This window comes from Hyla sarda, chromosome 1 (genome assembly GCF_029499605.1).
Source record: "Hyla sarda isolate aHylSar1 chromosome 1, aHylSar1.hap1, whole genome shotgun sequence".
Taxonomy (NCBI): Eukaryota; Metazoa; Chordata; class Amphibia; order Anura; family Hylidae; genus Hyla; species Hyla sarda.
Window position 1 is genome coordinate 596,840,157 of NC_079189.1, and position 17,038 is coordinate 596,857,194.

General features: G+C 43.4%; 1 protein-coding gene across 4 annotated transcripts in view; it reads right to left on the reverse strand.

Annotated features, from left to right (window-relative positions):
• DNAJB5 (DnaJ heat shock protein family (Hsp40) member B5) overlaps nucleotides 1-17,038 on the reverse strand; it is a 38,135-nt gene that overhangs the window by 15,210 nt on the left and 5,887 nt on the right. For 2 of the 4 annotated variants that reach the window (XM_056547240.1, XM_056547233.1), the window contains exons 2-3: nucleotides 6,891-7,139; nucleotides 662-1,263 (exon numbers count right to left, since the gene is read on the reverse strand). In XM_056547240.1, coding sequence (XP_056403215.1) covers nucleotides 662-1,263; nucleotides 6,891-7,101 — 813 coding nt within the window. In that variant the 5' untranslated portion in view covers nucleotides 7,102-7,139. Of the gene's footprint in view, nucleotides 1-661; nucleotides 1,264-6,890; nucleotides 7,140-9,537; nucleotides 9,770-12,813; nucleotides 13,059-17,038 lie in introns of those variants that run through there. The other 2 variants (XM_056547225.1, XM_056547216.1) reach the window with 2 other exon arrangements.

Consider the following 17,038-nt stretch of genomic DNA (forward strand, 5'->3'; position numbering starts at 1 on the left):
CATCAACTGCTGAGCCGAGAAGTTCGTGACGAATCGAATTTACTGTAAGTTCGCTCATCTCTAGCAGTAACCATGTGTTATGTATACTGCATGTGTTTTTCACAGTGTAGAGTTACTGTACAGAAACACAGATGTCATACTGACGCCTTTTCGTCCATGGAACCCAAATTACGACTATAAACCAGTGTGCTTGTGTGAAACAAAAAACTTTTGATATATTATAGCTTAATGTATGCAGAATAACTTGCCAATAACATGTTATTAAAAAATCTGCTTCTTTCTATTTAAATTTTCCACTTTGAAAAAATTACCATTAGGGGTCTCCCTACCAGTCCTGGCTGCAGGCCTTTTTAATAGATTTCAGACTCGTGCTGGAGTCCTGAATCTCAGATGACAGTCAGGACACAGACAAGCTCAGCACTGCTCCCTGGCAGGGAACCGTGCTGAGCTTGTCTGTGTCCCGGCTGTAGTTTGAGATAACATGCTATTGGAAAGTTATTCTGCATACATTAATCTATAATATATCACAAGTTTTTTTGACGAAAGGTACACTTTAACACGTCCTCTGCATGTTTCACACAAGCACACCGGTTTATAGCTGTAATTTGGGGTCCATGGTCGAAATGGCGTCATCTTAGGGTCCATGGCAAAGTGCACCTACCTCCTTCAGGGTGATCTTGGATGTATAAACTATGTTGGACCCGTCTCTCTTGAAATGCGCGTGAGGTTTGTCTTTCAGTAGGAACACAATATCGGCGGGGATGTTTTCTGACGTGGCGTCTCCCTCTTTAGGGAAGGTGATCTTGGTCCCCTCCTTCCAACCTTTCTTGATCACCACATTTAGGATCTTGTCCTCAGTTCTCACTGTCCGCCCGTCGGGGTTCAGCCTCCGCCGTGTGATCTTCATACGCTTGGTACAGCCGTGATAGATTTCCTCTAGCGACACTTTCAGCTCATGAATGACAGGGGGGTCCTGCACTTTCCGCCGGTTGTGCAGCTGATCCGGGTGCCGCCGGTGGAATCCGTTTACGCCGTTGAAACCGAAACGATTGAACCCATTGAAGGGGTCTTCGTCGTCGTCTTCAATGTCCATGTCTTCGTGGTCGAAGCCGTTGGCCATACGGGTGCGGCCGGAGCCGAAGAAGATGTCGAATGGGTTGGAGCCTCCAAAGAAAGAAGCAAAGGTGGCGTGGGGGTCCCCATGGAAGGTGTAGTGGAAGGAGTTTCCAGTGTTACCAGAAGATCCACCCCCGGTCTTGAGACCTGCATTAGTGAGAGAGAATATAGATTAGGACAGTATTTCCCAACCAGCGTGCCTCCAGCTGTTGCAAAACTACAATTCCTAGCATGCCCGGACAGCCTTTGTTGCCAATAGTTTATACCAGAAGATTCCCAGGTTATATCTATGCGGCTGCTATACTAGACCAGTGTTTTCCAACCAGGGTGCCTCCAGCTGTTGCAAAACTACAACTCCTAGAATGCCCGGACAGCCAATAGTTTATACCGGAAGATTCCCAGTATACTTTTTTTTTTATTTTTTTAAACATAGGGGTCAATGGAAACCGTACAGAACCGTATGTGCGTACGGTTCCATCTGGTTTTCTCCATACGGTTTTTGACACCAAAGTTTTTTTTCTTGGAATTTCAATTAAACAAGTGAAACTTTGAGTGAAAAGTTAAAACAGGAGGCAACAGGACATCATTTCCGGTTTTCAATGGTATACGGATTAAAATTTGTACACGTTTTGATACAGTTTAGTCCGGTTTTGAGGAATTTGTTTTTAATCAAAAACCGGATACGGGAACTGTATTGCAAAAACGTGGTGTGAACCCAGCCTTAGGCTGGGTTCACACCACGTTTTTGCAATCCAGTTCCCGTATCAGTTTTTTGATTAAAAACAAACAAAAAAAGAAAAAATAACTCAACGGATTCCTTAAAACCCTGACTAAACTGTATCAAAACGCGTGTACAAATTTTAATCCGTATAGGATTGAAAACCGTATACTGGTTGAAAAATGATGTCCGGTTTCTTCCGTTTTTATAAGAAGAAAGAAAAGTATACGTTTTTAACTTTTTATTTCATTATGAATAAAGTTTCACTTGTTTGATTGAAATTCTAAGAAAAAAAAACTGTGCAAAGTAAAAAACCATATAGTGAAAACTGTACGGTTCCCATTGACTCCCATGTTAAAAATAAAAAATTTTTTATACGTTTCAATACGGTTTTTCACCCGGACCAAAAACTGTGGTAGCCTACGGTTTTTAGTACAGGAAAAAAAACTGACAAAACCGTAAAGGATGATAAACGGACACAACCTGATGCATCTTTTGACATACGGTTTTCAATGGAGAGTCAATGCATACAGTTTTTAATACGGTTCCGTACGGTTTTCAAATTGAAAACGTATACGGGAACTGTACTGCAAAAACGTGGCGTGAACCCGGCCTTACTCAAGCAACTGCTACGTAACCTTTCAAAGTGAAGGAAACTTAGCTTAGTAGTGCTGAAGTTGTGTAGTAAAAACATCTAGCCGGATTATATATTATTAAAAAATAAATAAATAATAAAATAAAATTATATATATTAGAGATGAGCGAACTTACAGTAAATTCGATTCGTCACGAACTTCTCGGCTCGGCAGTTGATGACTTTTCCTGCGTAAATTAGTTCAGCCTTCAGGTGCTCTGGTGGGCTGGAAAAGGTGGATACAGTCCTAGGAAAGAGTCTCCTAGGACTGTATCCACCTTTTCCAGCCCACCGGAGCACCTGAAAGCTGAACTAATTTATGGAGGAAAAGTCATCAACTGCCGAGCTGAGAAGTTTGTGACGAATCGAATTTACTGTAAGTTCGCTCATCTCTAATATTTAGAGAGATAGAGAGATAGAGAGAGTGATAGAGAGAGTGATAGAGAGAGTGATAGAGAGAGTGATAGAGAGAGTGATAGAGAGAGTGATAGAGAGAGTGATAGAGAGAGTGATAGAGAGAGTGATAGAGAGAGTGATAGAGAGAGTGATAGAGAGAGTGATAGAGATATAGAGAGAGATATAGAGAGAGATATAGAGAGAGATATAGAGAGAGATATAGAGAGAGATATAGAGAGAGATATAGAGAGAGATATAGAGAGAGATATAGAGAGATAGATAGAGATAGATAGAGATAGATAGAGATAGATAGAGATAGATAGAGATAGATAGAGATAGATAGAGATAGATAGAGATAGATAGAGATAGATAGATATATATATATATATAAATATTATATATTATTCAGAGTTTTGTATCCCCTTGTAGGGTTACACTAGGTATCTCAGCCGTGGAGTCGTCTCCTCTACCTTGTATCATCCGGACTCTGTGATGGCTTCAGGCAGTGGGATTGCTAAATTCTCCATATCTCAACACCGAGCGCCATAACAACATGTGCACAGGACACGAGAACAGATGGAAACCTGGCCCGGATTATTTCCCAGTATAAACACCACGGTCATTCTGCACGAATAAGTCCTGGCAGGTCCGGGTTATTAATAAGTAAAAATGAGCGATTGCTGCACCCACCGCTCACTGACAGATGGGTAACATTAGCTTCTGATGTATCAGGCAGCAAATACAAGAGGCGGCAGACCACCTTTCTGAAAAGTTGGGCGGGCTATAATGTCTAGCTTATACATCGTTGTTTCCACTTAAAGGGGTACTCCGCCCCTTTAGGGGATAAGATGTATGATCGTGGGGGTCCGGCAGATGGGACCCCCGCAATCTCTGTGCAGCACCCAGCACTCATTTAGGACGCTGGGTGCCGTTGGTGGGGGGGTGCTGACATCACGACCACGCCCCTTGTGGTGTCACACCAGGCCCCCTCAATGCAAGTCTATGGGAGGGGGCGTGGCGGACGCCACGCCCCCTCCCATAGACTTGCATTGAGGGGGCCTGGTGTGACATCACAAGGGGCGTGGCCGTGGCATCACGACCCCCGCTCCAAGCGTTTGGAACAAAATGTTCCGAACGATGGGGCAGCGTAGTACCCCCTTTAACATAGGGAATATCAATTAGATTTATCAATGAGCGCCAAAGAGTAGGTAGGATGCCAACCAATCCCAAAGGTGACTGTACACCAGAGGATCGCAATGGGATAGGGATCCTGCCGATAAAATACTCTCTCTATATCTCTATATCACTGCTCTTGGAGTTCTACACTTTAAAGGGGTACTCCACCCCTAGACATCTTATCCCCTATCCAAAGGATAGGGGATAAGATGTCTGATCGCGGGGGTCCCGCCACTGGGGACCCCCGCAATAAAGCATTCGGCACCCACCTGTGTCTTGTCCGGAAGCGCTGGAGGGTCTGGGTCGCGACCACGGGAACGGAAGTCTGTGACGTCACGACTCCGACCCCGTGTGACGTCACGCCCCGTCCCCTCATGGCAAGTCTATGGGAGGGGGCATGACGGTAGTCACGCCCCCTCCCATAGACTTGCATTGAGGGGACGGGGCGTGACGTCACGGACTTCCGTTCCCGTGGTCGCGACCCAGACCCTCCAGCGCTTCTGGACAAGAAACAGGTGGGTGCCGAATGCTATATTGCGGGGGTCAGACATCTTATCACCTATCCTTTGCATAGGGGATAAGATGTCTAGGGTGGCGGAATACCCCTTTAAAGGGGTACTCCGGTGTAAAACTTTTTTTTTTTTTTTTTTTCCCATAAATGAACTGGTGCCAGAAAGTTAAACAAATTTAAAAATCTTAATCCTTTCAGTACTTATTAGCAGCTGTATGCTGCAGAGGAAACTCTTTGCTTTTTGAATTTCTTTTTTGTCTTCTCCACAGTGCTCTCTGCTGACACCTCTGTCCGTATCAGGAACTGTCCATAGCAGCATAGGTTTGCTATGGGGATTTTCTCCTGCTCTGGACAGTTCCTGATACGGACAGAGGTGTCAGCAGAGAGCACTGTGGACAAGACAAAAAAAAAGACATTCAAAAAGAAAAGAATTTCCTCTGTAGCATATAGCTGCTAATAAGTACTGGAAGGGTAAAGATTTTTTAATAGAAGTCATTTACAAATCTGTTTAACTTTCTGGCACCAGTTGATTAACAAAAAAAATATTTTTTCCACCAGAGTACCCCTTTAATGTTGATACAGGCCCATGCACGCTACTAATATTCCGAGCGGAATCCGCTGGCGGCAGAATCCCATTGATCTCGATGGGATTCTGCTGCTCTGTGCGCACCACGGAAGTTCCGGATCTGGATTCTGCCGACATAAAAGCTCCTTTTGTTTCCTGCGGTAAAATTCTGTGCAAAATAAGCGCTGATCCTGCAAGAAGATTCCTCGCTAGGTTTCAGAAGTGTGCATGGGCCCTTAGGGTCTTTATGAGGAGGAAGACAGAGCCCAAGCTGTAGCTAAATCCTACAGGACATCATCATAGGGATCTATGCGAAATAGGTGAAGACTGACTCAGACTTTCCATTGAGGCATTTAAAAGGGGTACTCCGAACGCTGTTTTTTGCGCTGCCGGGTTGGCCACGCCCCTCGTGATGTCATGGTCACCCGCCTCAATGCAAGTCTATGGGAGGGGGAGTAACTACCGTCACGCCCCCTCCCATAGACTCGCATTGAGGGGGCGTGGCCATGACCTCATGGGTGGTGACTGACCCCCGCAGCGCGAAAAAACTGTGTTCGGAACATTAAAGGGGGTATTCCAGGAAAAAACTTTTTTATATATATATATATATCAACTGGCTCCAGAAAGTTCAACAGATTTGTAAATAACTTCTATTAAAAAATCTTAATCCTTTCAGTACTTATGAGCTTCTGAAGTTAAGGTTGTTCTTTTCTGTCTAAGTAATCTCTGATGACACGTGTCTCGGGAACCGCCCAGTTTAGAAGCAAATCCCCATAGCAAACCTCTTCTAAACTGGGCATTTCCCAAGACACGAGTCATCAGAGAGGACTTAGACAGAAAAGAACAACCTAAACTTCAGAAGCTCATAAGTACTGAAAGGATTAAGATTTTTTAATAGAAGTAATTTACAAATCTGTTTAACTTTGTGGAGCCAGTTGATATATAAAAAAAAGTTTTTTCCTGGAATACCCCTTTAAGTTCAGAATGCTGGCCAGTGAAGTACCCCTTTAAGAATTTGATAATGATGGCTGAAGGTAACTGGAGACACAAGGGATTTACAGCACTGGCTCTGGCACGTGAGAGAGATAACATAAAAGATATAATAATAGGTATGACTGAATACATGACATCATAGTGGTTATATAACTTATATGCATTCTTCAATAGGAGATAAGCTTTAAAGGGGTTATCCAGGAAAAAATATTAATATATATATATATATATATATATATATATATATATATATATATATATATATATATATATCTCAACTGGCTCCAGAAAGTTAAACAGATTTGTAATCTTAATACTTTCAGTACTTATGAGCTGCTGAAGCTGAGTTGTTCTTTTCTGTCTAAGTGCTCTCTGATGACACGAGTCTCGGGACCCACCCAGTTTAGAAGCAAATCCCCATAGCAAACCTCTTCTACTCTGTGCAGTTCCCGAGACAAGCAGAGATGTCAGCAGAGAGCACTGTTGCCAGACAGAAAACAGCTCAACTTCAGCAGCTGATAATTATTGGAAGGATTAAGATTTTTTAATAGAAGTAATTTACAAATCTGTTTAACTCTCTGGAGCCAGTTGAAATTAAAAAAAATACCCCTTTAAGTCTAAAATACCCCTTTAAGTGGAATACCCCTTTAAGTCTACATGGCCAATATGTTCGAGCAATGGCTACAGAGTACACTGAACCAAAAATGTATAGCTACACCCAGTACAGACATCGGGGGTTCACAGCCATTGATCCACCTGCCCGGGGTTTCAGGGGTCTTACCTTCCTCTCCATACTGGTCATACACAGCTCTCTTTTTGGGGTCACTTAGAACATCATAGGCCTCTGCGATTTCCTTGAACTTGTCCTCTGCGTTGGCATCCTTGTTCTTGTCCGGGTGGTATTTAAGGGCCATTTTGCGATAGGCTTTCTTGATCTCATCCTCGTTGGCCCCTGAAGGGATGCCTAAAATCTTGTAGTAATCCTTCCCCATGTCCACTGTTTGAGGCTTCTGGTCAAGAATCCTCGTCCCTAGAAAGGACACCACAATGTTACAGGGGTGAGTGCGCCAATATTTATGTGTATCATTTACTCTACTTCAATTCTAAATGGCATGGACTGGAATAAATAAGTTTACAGTTCCCCAATGTTGGGGGTAATGGAAAATACTTATAGTCCTTAAAGGGGTACTCCAGTGGAAAACATTTTTTTTAATCAAATGGTGCCAGAAAGTTAAACAGATTTGTAAATTACTTCTATTAAAAAATCTTTACCCTTCCAGTACTTATTAGCAGCTGTATGCTACAGATGAAATTATTTGCTTTTAAAATTTCTTTTTTGTCTTGTCCACAGTGCTCTCTGCTGACACCTCTGTCCGTGTCAGGAACTGTCCAGAGAAGCATAGGTTTGCTATGGGGATTTTCTCCTACTCTGGACAGTTCCTGACACGGAAAGAAGCAAAGAATTTCCTCTGTAGCATACAGCTGCTAATAAGTACCGGAAGGATAAAGATTTTTTTTTTTTTTAATAGAAGTAATTTACAAATCTGTTTAAATTTCTGGCACCAGTTCATTAAAAGAAATAAAAAATAAAAAAAGTTTTCCACCTGAGTACCCCTTTAAGTATTTGTAGAGACTTCCTGAATTTACATTAGAAGAATTTCTGGGTATTGGAATAGGCATGTGCCCTTGACTTTAATCAGGTAAAGAACAAATCCACAATTCTTGCCAATGTTAACTTAAAGGGGTACTCCGTTGGAAAATTTTTTTTTTTTAAATCAACTGGTGCCAGAAAGTTAAACAGATTTGTAATTCACTTCTATTAAAAAATCTTAATCCTTCCAGTACTTTTTAGGGGCTGTTTACTAAAGAGAAATCCAAAAAGAAATGCATTTCCTGTGATGTCCTGACCACAGTGTTCTCTGCTGTCCATTTTAGGAACTGTCCAGAGAAGGAGAAAATCCCCATAGCAAACATATGCTTCTCTGCACGGTTCCTAAAATGGACAGCAGAGGTCAGCAGAGAGCACTGTGGTCAGGACATCACAGGAAATGCATTTCTTTTTGGATTTCTCTTTAGTATACAGCCCCCTAAAAAAGTACTGGAAGGATTAAGATTTTTTAATAGAAGTGATTTACAAATCTGTTTAACTTTCTGGCACCAGTTGATTTAAAAAAAAAAAAAAAAAAAAAAGTTTTCCACGGGAGTACCCCTTTAAGAGTATATTAGTTTTATGTGTCAGCATATGGGGTGTCTCGCCAACTACTGGTGAGACATCTTACTGTGTGTGGCCACCCTAAGTAATAGGTCTATGTATAAAGCCTTATCGCGTCAATGTGAACAACCTCGAAAGAAGCTGCCGAAATTAGTAACATACTCCATCATAAACCAATTTATATAAAGGTGATCTAACACATGCCTTTTGGGCCGACCAAGACGACATAAAGAGACCGACAAGACTTGTGAACAGGACCAATAATAGTAATCTCTTGAAGACTGAGGTCAACATTCAGATTTATAACCCATATCTTAATTCTGGCCAATCTTAAACAGACTAAACACTTCAGACAAATGTATCTTTCCTGAAGCTGATGGTGGTTGTCAAGTGTCAAAGAGGCGGAGCTCAGCTGCTCAAGTGCCACAGCCTGGCACACCTCCTTGCCTGTCCTCACCCTTTAGTCACATTTTGTTTGATTTACAGAGTTCTGTATTAGAGCTGAGCGAACTTACAGTAAATTCGATTCGTCACGAACTTCTCAGCTCGGCAGTTGATGACTTATCCTGCATAAATGAGTTCAGCTTTCAGGTGCTCCCGTGGGCTGGAAAAGGTGGATACAGTCCTAGGAGACGCTTTCCTAGGACTGTATCCACCTTTTCCAGCCCACGGGAGCACCTGAAAGTTGAACTCATTTATGCAGGATAAGTTATCAACTGCCGAGCCGAGAAGTTCGTGACGAATCGAATTTACTGGCACGTGAGCTGCTCGGCTCCGCCTCTTTGACACTTGGCTGAGAAATAAAAAGATTTGGCAACCATCATCAGCTTCAGGATAGCTACAGTTTGCTTTTATACCCTAAGGCTAGGTTCACACTTAGAAAGCTCCAGATGGAAAAAATTCCGTCCAGAGGTTCCAAGTTGGGCCAGCGCTGACTGGATAGAGCTCATTCTTTTGGCGGTGAAATTTCAGTGGCGGATATTCCGTAGTGTGCAATGTGCAGCAAAATCCCATTACCAGCAATGGGATTCTGCTGCACTGGAATTTTCGATTGGAATTCCTAAGCGGAATTTCAGATGGAAATTCTTTAGTGTGAACCTAGCCTAACCGCTATCCAACGGTGGTCGGCAGCTCTTGGCAGGGAATAGGGCTGACAGATTCACACACACTGATTTCTACAAACACGTGTGCATGCAGAAGTCAAAGAAATACCTACCCCCGAAATGAGCAGATATGATTCCCAAAGTTATGCCCACTCTAAAAAACGTGGTTCTGCGCTTCTCTGGAGCACTGTCGCCGATAGACTTGATAAAAAAATCGTTTCCGACTTTTTGCCTAGACTCGCACTTAAACATGGTTTGTGGCCTGCAGACTTGAAGGGGTGTGGGCTAGGAGATCCCACAGGTGCAGCAGGAGCGCAGATAGTCTTTAGGCGTTTAGGCAGACATCTAGTAAAAAGAGAAAGTTTTGGGAGATAGAAAAGACCCAAAAGGTTTAGTGTCTTAAAAAAAAAGGGGGGGGTGGGGGGGGGGGGGAAGAGATCGAAAACGATGGAAAAAATAAATAGAGATGAATAGGGAAGAGTGGAAGACGTGGTAAATGGAGAGGAGGATGGTCTTCTTATGGCGAAGCTGTCCTCTGGTTGAGAAGGTGATCTAAACTACTTAAAATGGTTATAGACCATATTTCCAAGACATTAACTACACCCTGAACCTTTATATCCTTGAGTCAGTCAACTGAGATCACCATGAACCAAAATTTCCTGCCCAACTGAATGAAAATAATGAAAATGATGAAAAAAGAAGAATATCCAGTGTGATGGTGAAAGCCACAAACCAATGACAGTCCCGGAAGGGTCTCAAAACAAGACGAATGGTGAAGTCATGCAACCGATAGGACAAAGTTCACATTTAGGACAAACTGAGCACATGGGATGATGGTTCCTGAATTAAACATGGTATGGAGGTCCAAGAAAAATGCAGATGACGACATAAATCACGGTTCAACTACATCAAAAGACAGATTTTTCGACTCTTTGAGAACAAGCTACTTTATGCAAGGGGACAAGAGAGCAGGGTAGAATGTTCTTTATGCTGAGGTACTGACCCCCCCCCCCCCCTTCTCCAGCAGCATCAATGGAAATCGCTGGCTCAGCAGAACAGGACTTTGCGTGTTAAGGTATGGCCAATGTATTGTACTCTCAAGCCCAGTGGTCCAGGATTAAGTTTATCCCTATTCTATTACAATGGAGTAAGTGAAAAAACCCAAAATGACGGCGAGCCTTGAGGACTGGGTTGGGGACCACAGCTTTAGCACATTCATCTATTTTACGAGACAGGCAAGTAGGGTTGTGTAGATCAGTGGTCTCATTTGAGACCCACTGTTCTACACAACCTACTTGCCTGTCTCGTAAACTAGCTGCAAGCTGCTAAAGCTGTAGGTCCCCCAACCCAGTCCTCAAGGCTCGCCGTCATTTTGTTTTTTCCCCCACTTAATCCATTGGAATAGAATAGGGATAAATTTAATCCTGGACTGTTGGTGAGCCCAGAGGACTGGGGTTGAGGATCTCATTGCAATGGGATGCCTGGTGGGACTTCGCATATTTCTTTCTCTAGCCACAAAAAACCAGGATTGGCTTCATGTCTCAGGAAGTTTCTACAGGATTGCGAATGTTCTCCCCGTAATATTAAGCAATTACCGGGGATGGATCTCCTGGGGCTTGTCATTCCTCGGTTAGCTTCAATTATCTGGTTATAATGCGGAGAGTAAAAGATGCTACATCTGCCGTGAGGACTTAATGTACCTTCTATATTGTGTTCATTAGTTCTGCCAGCAGCATTCCTGCATTATTGAGAGTTATTAGGCATTTTATCTGCTTGGACCATGTGGAAGAAAAGGCGGCCATGGCTTTAAAGTGGTACTCCGGTGGAAATCTTTATTTCTTTTAATTTATTTTTTAAATGAACTGGGGCCAGAAAGTTAAACAGATTTGTAAATTACTTCTATTAAAAAATCTTAATCCTTTCAGCAATTATGAGCTGCTGAAGTTGAGTTGTTCTTTTCTGTCTAAGTGCTCTCTGATGACACCTGTCTCGGGAACTGTCCAGAGTAGAAGCAAATGCCCATAGCAAACCTCTTCTATGCAGTTCCTGAGACAGACAGAGAGGTCAACAGAGAGCACTGTTGCCAGACAGAAAAGAACAACTCAACTTCAGCAGTTGATAATTATTGGAAGGATTAAGATTTTTTTAAGAGAAGTCATTTACAAATCTGTTTAACTTTATGGAGCCAGTTGAGATATACAGTTTTTTTTTCCTGGAATATCCCTTTAAGTTCTCTAGAAGAAAAAGATGACCCAAGAGAGCGATCAGAAGAAGCCGGCTGCACGGTATCACGTAAATGAGTTTTACACGACGGGGAATTTCACGTTATAGAATACAAATCTCCAACCAGCACTGAGGGGTTAGACACACTTTCACAGTAGACACTTGAGGACCTAAGATCATGAGTAGTGGTCACTTGAGGACCTACAGCAGTGGTCCCCAAACCCAGTCCTCAAGGGCAGTCAACATTCCAAGTATTTTTCAGCTTTTCCATTGGAATAGATCAGGGTAAAATTCAAATCCTGGACTGTTGGTGGACCTTAAAGGGGTACTCCGGTGAAAACCTTTTTTCTTTTAAATCAACTGGTGGCAGAAAGTTAAACATATTTGTAAATTACTTCTATTAAAAAAATCTTAATCCTTCCAGTACTTATTAGCTGCTGAATGCTACAGAGGAAATTCCTTTCTTTTTGGAACACTGATGACATCACGAACACAGTGCTCTCTGCTGCCATCTCTGTCCATTTTAGCAACCATGCATAGCAGATGTATGCTAAGGGCAGCATGGTGGCTCAGTGGTTAGCACTGCTGCCTTGCAGTGCTGGGGACTTGGGTTCAAATCCCACTAAGGACAACAATAAATAAAGCGTTATTATTATTATAATAACGTCAGCAGAGAGAACTGCGGTCGTGATGTCATCAGAGAGCATTCCAAGAAGAAAAGAATTTCCTCTGTAGCATTCAGCAGCTAATAAGTACAGGAAGGATTAAGATTTTTTTAATAGAAGTAATTTACAAATATGTTTAACTTTCTGCCACCAGTTGATTTAAAAGAAAAAAGGTTTTCACCAGAGTACCCCTTTAAAAGGACTAGGTTGGGGGCTTCTACTCTATAATTCCCTTCTGAAGGAATTCTTTGCAGCGGTAAATGGGTGTCCTATAAGTCAGCTGGATAAGAATTGCGTTCCGGGAATGACGTTACAGGGTTAAGTCCCCCATTACAGTCTATGTGCTGGAAACACTGTGTGCTCTGATGAGTGTGTGGGTGGATGAACTGTATCGTGTGAATGCTCTCGTCTGATATCATGCTCAATGTTCTGGGTAAAAGCTACCTGCTTGCTGACACGTGCTATATCTATAGATCCTAAAGGAACATCGGGTGCCCTTACCTACTTCTGAGAACATTACACAAAGCACGTCGCCCACACAACATTTTTGGAGGCCGAGCCCTCTGTCCCTGAAAATACAAGCAGCAGCTATGGGTAACATAGACAAAAGGATACAAAAACTCACATGCCTTGGTGGTGATGTGGGACATGGCTGTCCACAAGGTGTCTCTGGAGAGAGAGACAGGCCCTCGTTACTATCTATGCCTTAAAGGGGTACTCCACTGGAAAACTTTTTTTTTTTTTTTTTAAATCATGTGGGGCCGAAAGTTAAACAGATTTGTAAATTACTTCTATATAAAAATCTTAATCCTTCCAGTACTTATCTGCTGATGTAGAACACACACTCCACTGATGTCCAGCTCACCGCTCCCCGTCTCAGTGCACGGAAACGTGTGGACTACACGTACAGAAGCAGGCTTAAATGAAAAGAAGAATCCAGCACTGCAGGTCCAAGGCAAGGAAGCTGTTTATTGCATATAAAACACACGGACACAAAACCTGGATCACAGGTGACGCGTTTCGGCGAACTCTCTCGCCTTAGTCGTAAGACTAAGGCGAGAGAGTTCGCCGGAACGTGTCACCTGTGATCCACGTATTGTGTCCGTGTGTTTATATGCAATAAACAGCTTCCTTGCCTTGGACCTGCAGTGCTGGATTCTTCTTTTCATTTATCTGCTGATGTATACTACAGAAGAAGTTCTTCTCTTTTTGAATTTCTTTTCTGTCCGACCACAGTGCTCTCTGCTGACACCTCTGTCCACGTCAGGAACTGTCCAGATTAGAATCCTATCCCCATAGAAAACCTATCCTGCTCTGGACAGTTCCTGACAAGGACAGAGGTGTCAGCAGAGAGCACTGTGGTCAGACAGAAAGGAGATTCAAAAAGAAAAAGAACTTCCTCTAGTATACAGCAGTTGATAAGTACTGGGAGGATTGGGATTTAATAGATGAAATTGACAAATCTTTAACTTTCTGGCACCAGTTGATTTAAAATAAAAAATGTTTTCCAGTGGAGTACCCCTTTAACTCTCATTTGTCAGATTGGAAAACCCCATGCCCATGGGGGGGGGGGGGGGGGGGGGGGGGTCCGACTGCTTGAACCCCTGATCTCCTTTATGGGGCCCCTGCTCTCCCCGGGAATGCAGTATTATGACCCCTGCCTGAAGTGGGGGCCGCCACACCTTCTCCATATATCTCTTTGGGAGAGCTGTACAGCTATCTTCGGCTCTTCCAGAGAGATATATTGTGGGGAGGGGGGGCGTAGTGGCCTCTGCTTCGAGCAGGGGTCATAACACTGCATTCCTGGGGAAAGCCGGGGCCCCATACAGGAGATCGTGGAGGGGAATAAACCTCTTTGAAGGGATTCTACGATTTTGGTGCCGATGCCGTTCCATTCTACATTGTGTGCACTCTGCTAAAACAGTCATCTGGTGCCAGTACAATATACAAGAAAAACGACCACATTTTATTCCACCACATTTTGGATGGATAGCCTTTGTCCAGCCGAAACATTGCCGCAGTTTTTTTGGAAGTATCCGAGGCCCCCTGGCTTTCAGTAGTATTCCAGTGGATCCTTTACAGAGTGGATGGTGTCTATGCTGACTCTCTTTATTGCCTTCTCTGTATGAACTATATGATGGCACCCAAGTGAACGAGCAGACTAGTGTATGGAAACTGGCACAAGGCCATGGTTTCCAGGCCTTCGTGTCCCGGCAGATAAAGTGGTCCTCATCACACATCTTCAGTTCTCCAAACCATTAGACTTTTTGTATTAATATAATCTCTGCATTGTCCACATCTATTCATTCCGAGGTTGGGTGTCCTCCTCCTCCGATCATCATTTATTCAGTTGTTTTTGGCATGAAAGTCTCTGGAATGAAGCTTCTACCTCCTCCCGGCAGCCGACCAACCAACCAACCAAACTCAAGATCTTGGGTAATTCCAGGAATTTCTCTCCCATGTGTCACCCAGCTGGAAGGAATGACTTCAGCACTGTATTCCACTGATTCTCCTGTTCGGAGGCTATAAATAACATTCCAGAGAAAACGTCTCAATCCTGGCGGCTCACATCTGCTCTCCTGTGTTTCCAGCAACGTGATGTGAACTGCGCTCTTTAAGAATTGATATTATTAGCGCTATGAATCAGCTGTGCAGCTGGAAACGTGACTTCAGCCACCGGATGATGAGGACAAAGCTACTAACCCCTGACTTATCTGACATCTTCTGGTTCACCCCCTTATTTGGGTAATCTCGGAAGGGAACATTTGGGTCGGGGTTGGGTCTCTGGGTTCCTAGCCGTCTTGTAACAAATAGCATCGATCCCTAGATCGAGCGGGGAGAAGCACTCAGCTAAGTGCTTCCTTTCCTGTTCCTCTCCTCGCTTCACGAGACAGACGCAGCAGAATGGGCCCCCGTAGTGAGGAGAAAAACACAGAGGTCCTAACACTCACCATGTTGTGCTAGAAACATTTATTGAAGTTTCACATATCCGAACGAGTTTTGGAAAACACCTTGCCTTCCTCTGGGGTCATAAGACATCTGAAGAAGGCAAGGTGTAGGCTAAAATGCGTCCGGTATATCCTTATATGTTAATCTTTAATACACGTGTCTAGCAAAACCTGGTGAGGAAAGAAATGTCAAGGCCCCAGCACTCACCAAGTTATGCTAGAAACATTTATTAAAGTTTCACATATCAGGACCAGTTTCAGCAAACACCTTGCCTTCCTCAGGTGTCATGTGACACCCGAGGAAGGCAAGGTGTTCGCTGAAATGCGCCACGTATACCCTAATGTGTGAAACTTTCATACACATGTCTAGCAGAACCTGGTGAGGAGAGAAGAGTCAAGGTCCCAGCACTCACTAAGTTGTACTAGAAACGTCGTCTATTAAAATTTCACGCATTTAGATGAGTTTTAGGAAAAAACTTGCCTTCCTCGGGTGTCACAAGACCCCGGAGGAAGGCAAGGTTTTTGCTGAAATGCATCCTGTATACCTTTATGTGAGACTTTAATAAAAGTGTATAGCAGAAGATGGCGAGTACTGGGACCCTGACTTATCTACATGTACCTACCTCCACATCCCACTGCTGACAACCTATCTTCTACCACAGTAGAGAGGAAAGAAAGCAGTTCTTCATGCTCATTCTAGTGATTGGTGGTGGTCTCATCTCCCAGACCCTGACAGATCATGGGAATTCTTCGAAAAGATGAGATATAACATCTAGTCCATATAATTAATAGTCTAAAAGGTGTCCAACCTGTGGCTTTCCAGCTGTTGTAAAACTACAACTTCCAGCATGCCCGGACAGCCTTTGGCTGTCCGGGCATGCTGGGAGTTGTAGTTTCACAACAGCTGGAGCATCACAATTTAAAAACAACTCCTCTATATTCTCTGATGAGAATCAGAGGATCTTCCTCCCATGTAGCACAAATCCTCAGTTTCCCTCCTCGCAACAGAGCTTCAGGCCGTTCTTAATCCGAAAAAGGATTTCAGAATTTGAAAGCATCCAGCAATTTGGAGACAATTAGTATTTCCCGTTCCGCCCCCGTAATCGTCGAGAGAGAGAGACGAGAGCGGCAGCAGCTGACAGCCAGCTGAGAGCGCGGCCCAAAAAGGAGAAACCGGAACAACGAGATTCCAGCTCTTTGCAGCAAATTAGGGCATTTTCTCTAGTGACTCACAGCGACCGGCACTCATCTGCCTACCACGTGGCGCCGGTGTGAACACAAACGCAACAAGCTGATAAAGGGCCAAGCCAACAGGTCCTGGCAGTTCAGGGAATTTTTTGACTGCTGCGCAGATACAGTGCGGTATGTATTGTATTATCTACCAGAGAGCTAGATGGGACAATGTCAATTACTACGCAGACTGGATGCCATTGGTAGTCACCCTGCTTTCCCAGGAACAGAGAATGCAGTCATCATGCAGTATTGCTGCTCAACATTCTAACATCTTGAATGGCAAATGTGTCTTACTACCTATATATGGTGCCTTTGCAGATTTGGTTGGCTCAGTGAGCCACCCTCATGGGATCTGTAATGTTAGTCAATCATAGTCACCCAGCTTTTCTGGAACCAGTTTTAAAAAAAAAAAGTGTACACGCGAGGGCCCATTCCCACGACGGAATTTCCAAGCGGAATCCAGCAAAAAAATAAATAAATAAATCCGCTCGGATATTCTGATGCAGCCAACTCCCATTGTTTTCAATGAACATGTTCATTGTTTC